Source organism: Adiantum capillus-veneris, chromosome 1 (assembly GCF_014529385.1).
Source record: "Adiantum capillus-veneris isolate H3 chromosome 1, ASM1452938v2, whole genome shotgun sequence".
Taxonomy (NCBI): Eukaryota; Viridiplantae; Streptophyta; class Polypodiopsida; order Polypodiales; family Pteridaceae; genus Adiantum; species Adiantum capillus-veneris.
This window is the reverse complement of record NC_140931.1, coordinates 15,901,994-15,914,063: the sequence shown is the minus strand read 5'-3', so window position 1 is coordinate 15,914,063 and position 12,070 is coordinate 15,901,994. Positions and strand designations below refer to the sequence as shown.

The 12,070-nt window shown below is 46.1% G+C and overlaps 1 protein-coding gene across 2 annotated transcripts in view; it reads right to left on the bottom strand.

The window, feature by feature from the left end:
- The window catches only part of LOC147464362 (UMP-CMP kinase 3-like), a 95,082-nt gene extending 83,378 nt beyond the window's left edge, over positions 1-11,704 (bottom strand). The window contains exon 1 of one of the 2 annotated variants that reach the window (XM_086514409.1): positions 11,485-11,704. In XM_086514409.1, coding sequence (XP_086370535.1) covers positions 11,485-11,571 — 87 coding nt within the window. In that variant the 5' untranslated portion in view covers positions 11,572-11,704. The remainder of the gene's footprint in view (positions 1-11,484) is intronic. The other variant, XM_086514417.1, reaches the window with a different exon arrangement.
- Positions 11,705-12,070: the final 366 nt, after the last annotated feature.

Here is a 12,070-nt window from a genome sequence, read left to right as displayed (position 1 = left end):
GATAAGGCGTGAATCACAGCCGTGAGTTCCTTTTCGTAGATTGATGCATGCAACTCTGCATCCTTAAGCCGTCTGCTTTCATAAGCCACTACATGGCCTTCTTGGTTTAACACTGCTCCAATGCAATCGCTTGAAGCATCGCAGTGAACCTCAAATGGTTTCCTTAAGTCAGGCACTATCAAAATAGGTCCATGGCTTAGCAAGTACTTGAGCCGATCAAAAGCTCCTTGTTGTCTCGATCCCCATCTGAAAGGAATCTTCTTCTTTGTCAAATCATGAAGGGGTCCTGCTACATGAGCAAATCCTCGAACAAACCTTCGATAATACGAACATAATCCCAGGAAGCTACGTAAATCATGTACCGTAGTGGGAATAGGCCAATCTTCTACCACTCGGATCTTGGCAGGATCCATACTCACTTGATTGTGAGAGACTATATGGCCGAGATAGTGCATCTCTGAGAGAAAGAACTCGCTCTTCTTTGCATTCACATGCAACTCATGCTTTCGCAATTCTTGAAACACTAAGTCCAAGTGCTTCCGATGTTCCTCTTCTGACTTAGAGAAGATGAGTATGTCGTCAAAGAATACTCCCGTAAAAGCTCGATACGGGCTGAAAATGCGGTCCATCATGCGATTGAACGTCGCAGGAGCATTGGTCAAGCCGAAAGGCATTACCAAAAATTCATATAGTCCAAAGGTTGTGCGGAAAGCAGTCTTATGGACATCCTCAGGGGCGATCCGTATCTGATGATACCCACTCTTTAAGTCTATGCGACTAAAGACACTTGCACCCTGCAACTTATCAAGTATATCATCAATCCGAGGGATCGGAAAGCGATTCTTGACTGTGATCTTGTTTAAAGACCTATAGTCTATGCACATTCGAAACGTGCCATCTTTCTTCTGCACCAATAGAACTGGAGAGCAGTAGGGTGAAGCACTTGGCCGTACTAACCTTTTCTCTAGAAGCTCATTGACTTGCTTCAGAATTTCCTCTTGCTGAGCAAGACTCACCCAATAAGGGGGTTGATTGGGAGGCGAGCTACCCAGTATGAGATCTATGCGGTGATCTTCCGGGCGTACCGGAGGGAGTTCATCAAGAAGTGTTTCCGTGAAACAATCTTTGTACTTTTCAATAAATTGAAGACACTTAATTTCCAGACTAGAGAGAGAGTCCCTACTCTTCTCACGTGCAAAAATCAAGTAAGCAGAAACACACTTCTTCATTTCTTTCTTAATGGAGATATGGCTTACAATTGGGAACTGCCAATCTCCTGCATCAGCATGAATCTTTATTTTCTTACCCCCATGATCAAAAGTGAGGGTCTTTTCCACATAATCGGGAATAGGTGTCATGTGGAAGTGCCATGGCATACCCAAGATGATATCACATCCCTCGATGGGTGCCATCAAAAATGATTCGCGGTCCTTGTACTCGCCAATCCGAAGATTGAGCTGTCCTTGCACGGGAGTTGCATTGGTTGTCAACCCCTCGAATGCCGATCCGGATGTAACCGGTGTGCCAAGCTGAGCCGGTGTGAGGCACAAACGTTCCGCAGTATCCAGGGAGATGAAGTTATCCGTGGATCCTGGATCACAAAGAATCAGTACTCGCTGGTTGTTCAAAGACCCCCAGCCCTTCAGAAGTTGACGCTTCCCTTTCACCATTTCTGTGTTTCCTTGAACATCTGGAATTGAGTTCGAGCTTGGTGGTGCGGGTTCCTTCCTTGCTTTCTCTTGCCTCGTAGAGGCTTGTTCTTGCCGTTGTTGCTTTAGCGGGCAATCTGGTTTCATATGTCCTTTCTCGCCACAATAGAAGCATCTTCCTTCCTCTCTGAAAGTTTGAAGTTGAGTAGGAGAAAGATACTTAGTTCGCTTGCCATTGCCCTCTGGCTTCTTAGAGTGATCATCGTCCCTAGGTGGAGGACGTTTTCTTCCTTGGCCTCCTTGGTCATCATAGACCCCTCTTTGTCTTGCACGGTAAGTGCTATGCTCCATTTTTCTGGGTGTCCCGGTTGAGTGTAAATCCTCAGCAATGATTGCTGACTCCATCATCCTCTGAAGAGTATGATGCGGATACACTTTCATACTCTTTCGAAGCTGCGGTTGGAGACCCGCTTCGAACTTTCGTTTCTTTTCCTCATCGGCAATCTTCATGAAGGGAGTGACCTTCAGAAGAACCGACCAATACTTGTCCACATACGTCGTTACTCTTTCATGTTCCTTCTGGGCAAGCCAGTCCCATTCCTTCCGTATGTCCTGCTCGAAGTCAGGTGGCAGGAATTGTTCATAAAATTCAGATTTGAAGCTCTCCCAAGTTCTGGCCTGTGAACCTTCCAAAATCTTGGCTAACCACCAATTACTTTCCGTTTCCTTGAGGTGCATCCCCACATGGCGTAATTCGGATCTTTCTGTGAATTGGTAAAGGCGACTTCAAACTGTCTGATGAAGGACAGTGCTTTGGAGATGTCTCTCCGTCCATTGTAGGTTTCGAACTTGATGTCCTTGTCGCCCGATTTGAAGACTCTCATACGATGTTGAGACTTGCGACCATGCTTCTTGAATCGAGGCTTATCTTTAGGTTGATGTAGGGTAGTGGCAGTAGTAGCGGCTTCCTTCTTCTGACGAGATGATCGAGAAGTAGAAGTATAGTCAGGAGAGTAAGATGGAGATGAGATAGAGATGTCCTTGCTCTCGTCTAGCAGAGAGAGCGCTTTTTCGTGGCCTTTCCTTGAAGTAGGCCGTTCATTCCGATCCGAAGATCCTTTGTGCACTTCGGCACGTTCTTCTTCTCTTGCCTCCTGTGGTCTCACGCTAACAGTGTTGTCTGGATGCTTGATTGCATCAGTTCCATTCGTTTTCTTCATTCCGCCCAAGAGCTTTTGGACGTCTGGCAACAATAAGATTTGTTGCAAATCCGCAAGCTGAGCTTGCACTTGTTGAAGCTCCTCTTCAACGCTTCTCCCTTGGCCCGACATGGTTCTTCCCGTTCTTCCCGGAATCGTCCTTCTTTGCTGAAAAAGAGAGGAGTCCGAGCTCTGATACCACTATCACAAAACGGGAGCGTACACAAGCACTTAGAAAATCTGAAAATTATAATACTTTGCAAATATGAGAGAAGGGAGAAGATCGACACAGTATTGGGGACCAGACGATGGGCTGGTCCCCCCCCGTTAAGAGTATTCTTTTATTCAGGGAGAATTCTTATACAAGCACGAGAACCCGAGGAAACCCCTCCGTTCTGTAATCTTAGACCCAAAGGTCGTGCTTTCCTGTAAAGGGCTTGGGCACAAGGCCGTTCCTTCCCGTAAGGGACTTAGGCACGAGGCCGTACTTTCCCGTAAGGGACTTAGGCGTAAAGCCGTACTTTCCCATAAGACGAGAGGTTCCTGCAAAACAAACCACACAAAGCAACAATTCTCAATGCGTATCAACACTGTATACCTGTCGCTCCTTACTCGAAAAAACGACCTCTGTACTCAGTCGTCACACGAACACTTGCAGTTTCCGTCGCCAGTCTCTGCTCCAGAATCCCAGCGCTAGTGCTTTCTACTGCTTCCGACATGTTCAGAAACTGAACGCTGACTGTCCTTTTATAGGCCCTTGCACCCGGCGAGAATAGGGGCCCAAAAAGAAGAGCTTGGCGCTCCTAGAGAAAGGAGAGAGAAAGATCGCAAATTCAGCCCCCCCCCCCCCCCCCCCTGCGTAGTTTTTTTAGCGCTGCCTTTTGTTTGAGGGACTTGCTTTATTTTATTAATAAAGGCCTGGTCACTTAAAAGTGATCGGCCACTTTAATAAAATAAAGTGTGAACCTGTTCAAACTTTAAAAACTCACTTAGTTAATGAAAACAATGCTACACGGACACATTCCAGGCGTCCCCGGGTGCAGGACACGACACAGATGCAATGCAGACACAGACTCCTCGCAAGAAAACATCTGTCCTCCAGCGACTATTCCTGCTTTTCGTAAAAAGCTTCATTGAACCCATCTTTATTCTTGTGCTTGCGTTCTTACGCGTATTTTCTTACTCAGTTCGGATTTCCTCCTTAGCCTACGGAATGCCCCCTTTCTGATGCACCCGTCACCCATCATGTGACGCATCAGGGGCACTCGTAACCCGGCCCTTTCCACCGAACTTACAGAAACTCCTTTGCGATGTTTACCGTCACCCATCAAATGACACATCAGAGTTGTCCGTTCTTGATGGCACTCCCTGTAGCTACAATCTTTTAACAGTTCTTAGTGTACACAATAAAATATCCTAAAAAAAAGAGATTTATCATTAAAAATAAGAAAATAGTCCAATTAGCAACATCCAACCTCCCTTTGTGCCTCTTTTCACTCATTGAGAGCAGACCGTGTACTTAGCGGCCGGCCATTGGACGTGAGGTGGTAAAAAGCAACCTTGGTGTGAGCGCAAGGCCACCAAGGGGTGCGCCCACGGAAAAGAGCAGAACTCGGGTGAAGAGAAGATCCTTCTCGAGCACAGATTGCAAGCAAAAGAAGACCCTCAAGAACCTCAAGACCCGCAAGAACCTCAAGACCCTCAAGAAACCCAAGAACCCAAGTTCCCCATGAACTTAAGAACCCAAGACCACAAGAACCCAAGACTTCAGTAGATGGTCATCACTCGAAGCGGAATGGATACTTCGCTTGGAGGTGATGAGCATGAGAGGCGAAGAAGAATTTTCCCCACCAGGAGGTTTTTCCAACCCTCCCCCTTCCCCATCTACGCCAAGGAATTGAAGCAGTTGTTTATGGAAAGAAAGTTAGAACGCGAAGAAGAGAAGCAGAAAGAAAGGCCTACGAAGAAACAATGGCAGCCATAGATCATGACTATGAAGAAAGCGTGGAAGCCATAGAGCGTAAGTATGACTTGGAAGCCAAAGAAAGTCGAGCCAAATTGGATCGCGAGAACAACGAAAGACAAGCAACATTTGATCGCGAGAGCAAAGCAAGACAAGAACAGAGCGACCAACACATGAAAGAGTTCTTGCGACTCTTTTCTATTGTGCAGGAGTAGTTTGCACAGAATCAAGAAAAGGAGACTCTCTTAGCCTCTTCTTCTCCCAAGCATGACACACATGATTTGCATGAAGATGATTTGAATGACAATGATAAGCATGATGATTTGGATGATAATGATGAGCATCATGATTTGCATGATCAAGATGTGATTTCTCACAAGAATGATAATTTGCATGATCCATATGTGATTTCTCAAAAGCATGATGAGTTGCAGGGAGATAATGTGATTGTTCACAAGGATGATGTGTTAGTTGATGCTTTTTCTAGCGAAGCTAACCTCGTTGCAGATTCGATCAATCACAAGGGATCGATCTTGGCTCTCGAGCATAGGTCCAAAGAACCCCTTCAGGAAGAACCGATTTTGGCTCTCGAGCCTAGGTCCAAAGAACCCTTACAAGAAGTACTATGTGTTCGAATGATTCGTCAGCACGCTTTGTTCGAGTGTTTCATTCGTGATCATTTCCTGTATTTTCGTCAGCGTCTTTATGTGATCCCTTTTCCTAGGCATGACATATTGTACGTTGAGCACGATTCACTCATGAATGAGCATGGATGTATGTGGATTTCTCATGAAAAGCTGAAAAGTATGCATTCAAGGAAGTCACATTCCATGTCTCTTCCTTGGCACGACACAGTTGTAGAAAGAGCACAAGAAAGTATGAGCACCAAGCATGGGCATTTCCGTTGTGAATTGCCACAATTGATTGATTTAGATCAGCGCGACAAGATTCAATCTCATTGTTTGCGCGTGTGTGGTGAACAGCTTGGCACTCCGTCTATTTGTTCATCTACATTGCATGCACAATCTTTTAGAAAGACGAGATTTTTTCCACTCACTTTACATGGAATGGGTATGTTCATGTTTTTGTGTTGGAAGTGATTTCAGGAATTTTCAACCATGGAGATTCTTGAAGAAGGAAGAAACATGACTCTAGACAAAGTTGGAAGCATTGAAGGAGCCGTAGATGACTTTGTGTCGCTTTCGGCGCGGCCCAAAGAAGCAAGCTTTGCAGACCTTTTTGAAGTTCAAGTATCGCACAACCCACGCATCAGAGTGGGCCGGCGAAGAGTCCTTTCCAGGATTCCGGATGCTATTGGCAATCTCCCTTGACGCCATACAGTTCGGTACCAGTACCTCACTTTGAAAAGGAGGGGATGTCACGTGACACATCCAACCCCCGTGGACAAGCTACAACATGATCAGGGTTTATTTCAGTCAAGTCAGTCTAGAATAGGAAGTGATCTGGCACTTTTGTGAGCCTATTTTGCAGACCGTGCATATCCAGACACTTAGATTAGATGCATATCCTTTGGTTGCACACAGCATGACCATCAGCTTCCAATCAGATCCCATCAGTAGCATTTTTACAGTGCATAGGCCTATTTTCCCTATTTTTGATATTTTCACTTATTAATTTAAGTGACTTTTGTTGGAAAGTAGGTAGGGCAAATTTGCCAAGATAATATAAAAGCAAACCAGAGTTAGCACTTTCTAGCAGAAGAGGCAGCAGGAGCACCTTGCTCAACAGGCAACTTCTCAGTAGAACCCAAGAGGCCTAGCGTTTTTGCATCACTGCAGCAAGCTAGCGTTTTTGGACAAGAACAAGCATTAGCAAGCCTTTTTACATTTGCATCAACCCGGCGACAACAGAACATCAGAACAGCCTAGCGTTTTGCATTTGCAGGACAACCGGCAACAGTAAAGCAGATTTTCAACCCTAGCGTTTTTGGTTTGCAGATCAGCCCCGGCGTTTTGCCGATTCTCCGCGACGAAACCTCAAGAACCATCAGCGTTTTCAGTTTTCAGCCCTTAGACACCACAGTTCAAGTCCCGAACCTCGCAGATCTCACCTTCCCACAGCAGATCCTCGCCGCACGGTCAAATCCCGCGAAGTTTACAGTTTCAGCCCAGAAAACACAGATTTCAGCATCTGCGTTTTCAGCGCGTCGTCGTCGCATCGTCATCATCAACATCGTCACCGACATAGAGTCAGAATTCAGCAGATAAAGATTTGCAGATTTCAGCCCTTAGAGTTTTCAGATTTCAGCCCATCTCGTCGTCGTCGACATCGTCGGCAAGTCCAAGCATTTGTAGAGATTTGTGCAATCAGAAGTAGACCGCTCTCGCCATAGAGAGTGGGGCCTTCGAAGGAGGGTTTTACGTCTCTGGTGTCGTATTCTCTTCTCTATCTCTCAGTCTCATGCACTTCCATTCAGTATGTCCATTCACTTTGTTTGTTTCCATTGCACTCTCTCTAAAGGAACGGACGGCCCTCCCTTTCGTAAGTGAAAGGAACCTTGAGCACAGTTCGGAGCACTCATCTTGAGCAAAGTTCAACATTCATTCCGCTGCACCTTACAGATATATTCGTCCAACCCAAAAAGGAAAGCCTCTTTGCGCTCATCATCCGATTTGCGTAATTGGGTGTCGAGCTGCAAAACACGGTTAGAAAAAGACTTGACTAGCATACCCGTCCGATGGGGCCCCAAGTGACATAAAGAAATTAAATAAAGCAAGACCCACAGCTTATGCCGTGGCACTTTTCGGAAATTGCGCTAACAGTGCTGATGTGGCAGGCTGTATGGATTTTCGTGTTTTGCGATTACTGTTGACGTGGCAATTGTATTAATGTCACGTGACACATCCCAACCCTATGTGTTCGTGGACAAGCTACACCATAGCAGAATTCCAATCAGTTTAGATTAGCAGTGATCTGACACTTCTGTGAGTCTATTCGTAGACCGTGCATGCCCAGTCACTTAGCATAGATGCATATCCTCCGGTTGCACACAGCATGATCGTCGGAATTCCCATCAGAATCCATTAGCATCAATTAGGGGAATTTTCCAATGCATTTAGCCTATTTTCCTATTTTTGGTTATTTTCACTTATTATTTTTAAGTGACTTTCCAACAAAAGTAGGTAGGGCAATTTTGCTAAGTTAATATATAAGCAAACCCAAGTTAGCACTTTCTGACAGAAGAGGTAGCAGGAGCTTCCCGCTCAACAGGCAACTTCTCAGTAGTACCCCCCTCAGCATCGAGATCCATCGCCATCCTCTCCTAGCCCCTTGGCGTTTTTCATAGCATCAACCTCGTCTTGAAGCTTCCCCCTTCTGGCGACAGTGCCCCAGCAGATCAGCCCCAACTGCTAGTGTTTTGGATCTCCACAGCCAACGTTTTGGCAAGGAGAAAAACAGCCCTAGCGTTAGTGAATTTCAGCCCAATCGCATCAGGTTTTACAGCATTTCCAGACCAGCGTTTTCAGTTATTGATGACCTGCTGTCCAGCGTTTTTCCAGCCAAGATAAACAACTCAAAAACGCAGCCTAAAGAGCAGCAGCATCAGCGTTTTCATTCTCAGCATGACCCCCGACATAGCCGCTCATTTTCAGCCATAAACACCACAAGAAAACAGTCCATTTTCAGCCCGAAACAGTCCAAGAAATTCAGCATATAGAAGATCCACAGTTTCAGCCCAAGTCATCGTCGTCATCACCGTCGTCGTCATCGGCATAGAGTTCCATTGCATCAGTCCATTGCATTTGCATTGTACACCTTCGTGCAATCAAAGTAGACCACTCTCGCCAACGAGAGTGGGGCCTTCGGAGGAGGGTTTTACAACCTCTCGGTGTCATATCTCTTCTCTCTCCTTCTCTCAGTCTCATTCACTTACACGCACAATATCCACTCATTTTTTTCGTGATCATAGCATTCTCTATAAGACGGAAAGCTCTCTCTTTCCCTAAGAACTAAAAGGAACCTTGAGCAATAAGGATCACTAATCTTGAGAAAATACAACATTCATTCCGCTGCACATCACAATGAAATTCTGTGATTTACACTCGTTGCTTTTTGGCATTACTTTTGGACCAGAAGCTTTTGAGTTTGAAGGCTTTTCATGTAAACTGCTTTTCATAGGCCAAGGGCCTTTACATATGTGCTAAGGGCTCATTCTCTGGCATGCTTCCTGGAGAAGGTGCAGAGTCTGTAGTACCGGCTTGTACTGAGTTGATGCAATATAAAGAAATACCGAAAGGGGCGCCAAGGTTTGGAGCCAATACTCTCTAGGGTGAAATTCCGCCACTCCGTGTCGCGTGTCGTCTCTCTCTCGATTCAGTTGTTATTAAGGTGCTAAAAGTTTGTTAAGTCTGTTCTTTTCTATTGACACATGGTGCCTGTCTTGCGACACGGCTTCCTCTAGGTGCACGGCCAACTGTGTCTTGCCATGCGTGGTACCAATTAATGGTATCACCGGCAAGATACATGGCTGCCATCAAAACTTTGCTATTCCCTGTCTTCTTAGTTGTCGCAAAATAAGCATTAAATTGATGCAACCAAGAATGAATAACACTAGCATCCATCTTACTGTCATACTTATTGAACGTGATCTTCTCTGTGACGGGGTTGTTGGAGTTCGAGTTTGCTACTTGATGAACTACCAACATCTTTGGCCGGCTCGGTTTTCGAGGTAAGTACTTGTAGGACCAACTCTAGCATGCGTTTGGTCTCTCTGCGCCTCACGCTAACTCCAAGGCCGCTCGTCTATCTTCGGCCGCCAAGCGCGCTTGCTCGCGCTCACGCTCCAAGGCTAACCGTCTTTCTTCGCGCTCGCGATCCAATTGTGCCTTTCTTTCTTCGGCCACCAAGCACGCTTGCTCGCGCTCACGCTCTAAGGCTGCCATTCTTTCATGTAAAGTCTAGATCTTGTTACCATTTCAATTCCGCTACACTTAACAGTCATAGAGATGAAGTAGATGTAGATAGAGAGAGAGAGAGAGAGAGAGGAGCAAGACACACCATAGGGTGTCAAGTGCAGCGGAATTGAATATGGTGAAGATCTAGGTTTTACACTTCCACAAATCCTTTTCTTTCTTTCCTTGTGTTAGTGATCCCTTTTAGCTTGAATGATGGTTCCTTTTACTTTTCCTTGAAGAGAGGCAATAAGGCTGCGATAGAGATCTGTAGAGGGAGAAAGAAAGAGAGGAGGAGAATGACACCCGATGGGGTTCCAACCAACCATCTCAAGGGCCCCCCACACCGTTGCCAATGTGGTATTTGCTTTAGAGGACGTCCACAAATTGAGTGTGCACTGTGGAAATGAACAAGCTAGTACAAGCCTTACCAAGTGTGGAGAATAAGCTCCCATAGGAGACTTCAGCTTCCAATTTTGAAGTAAACCGCACAAGTATCAAGGATGATCAAGCTCCCATCATTGATGTGGAATGCAAGATCAGAAAGCACTCGAAGATCATAGAGAATGTAACATTAGATGGAGGAGCAGTTGTTATTGTCATGTCTAAAGCCACTAGGGTCAAATTGGGATTGGGCATGATAGCTACGCCATTTACTCCTAGGATGGCTGATCAAACGGTGTCACAACCTAAGGGGATGGTAGATTCAATGCCCATGAAGGTAGGAGGAGTGCATGACTGGCAAACCAATGTCAGGTTGGGAAGGATGAAAGTCACTACCCACAAATGCCGTAGGATTGCCAGGGATGATGAAACCGGAAGAAGTGTTCTCCACCAAATCCCAAGCAAGTTCTCAGGGAGCTCAAGGCATTGAACATATTTTCAATGGCTACATTGGATTTAACTCAATAGCTGCAGGTCTGAAGATGGAGGATCAGCAACAGACATTTCCAGCTCATTTTATAAAATGTCAGGAGCAGGTTAGACAAGTGGCAACCCCTGAACAAACCAAAGCAACGATAACCCACCTAAGAGTTGGACGAATTAGGTGATGTTTGTTGTATGATGGCTGGCCTCTACTCTGAGTACACTATTAGGTGCAGCGTCCAAGGGGATCTCTCTCTCTCTCTCTCTCTCTCTCTCTCTCTCTCTCTCTCTCTCTCTCTCTCTCTCTCTCTCTAACTCTAACTCTATGTACACAACATTAAAAAGTCAGCCAAGCAAGCAGCCGCCTTGATGAGAATAATCAAGAGACCCAGGCAATTGTGAAAAGGATGGTTCATGCCATGCATAGAACAGTATCTCACGCATCCTCTTGAACAGCAGAATGGAGGTAAGATGACGCGACACCTCAGCTCTAACATCATCAAAGAACTCTAATGATCTACGAATCCCCGACACGCAATGCGGCCTCACTAGACATGAAATCTATGAAGACCCCCTCATGCAGAGTAAACTACATTGGCTTCTGATAGATGCCAGCCAACCAGGTCCCACAGATATGCATAATTCTCCGCTATGGAACTATCACACGCAATACCCTGGCATTCCAAAATGTCCTAGCTCGGCACCAGGACGGTGTAGTACTGCCAATAGGGCATGGAAAGTCTTTCATTACACAAATTAAGTGAAAGTTCGATGCTCTGTCGTAGAAGCTCCACATTGACTTAAAGACATGGACATGCTGCAAGAATGCAGGGGTACTGTGAATGCAATTGATCAACAAGCAGACATGGAGCATACATAAAGAAGTCACATACAAACCAAGTTGGTGAGGACGAGCTGAGAAATCCGAGAGAACGGTGCCTGCACGTTGTTCGCAGAGAGCGCGTGAAGAGAGACGCCATGCTGCAATGCCTCAGTTCTGGCGGGACATCGCACTCTGAGAGAGTCGAGCTTTTTTAAACGTTCTAGGGGTTTTGAGCTCAAAACGTACACATCACGGAGCAGTGGGTTTGTGTGTGTGTGTGTGTGTGTGTGTGTGTGTGTGAGAGAGAGAGAGAGAGAGAGAGAGAGAGAGAGAGAGAGAGATAGCCTGCGCACATGCAGTGGTCTCCGGTGGCTGGCCGGTTGAGACCCCAACTTCACTACCTATCGGCACCTAGCGCACATGTTGCAGCACTACCGTCGGCTGGCCATTTAGTCAAAAGTCGACCAGCTCCTGTCACACTGTTCTGCATCACAGCCAATGAGGCCCGCTCCCTCCACGCGAACGACTCTTACCGGAGATTACCATTTACGCACTGCATGTGAAGTTCTGCTGCTGTCGATACACTGCCGGTGAGTCTCTCGGTGCGTAGCTACAGGGGCGTGGCGGGCCTTTGGTGGGCTCTCAACGCTTTTTCG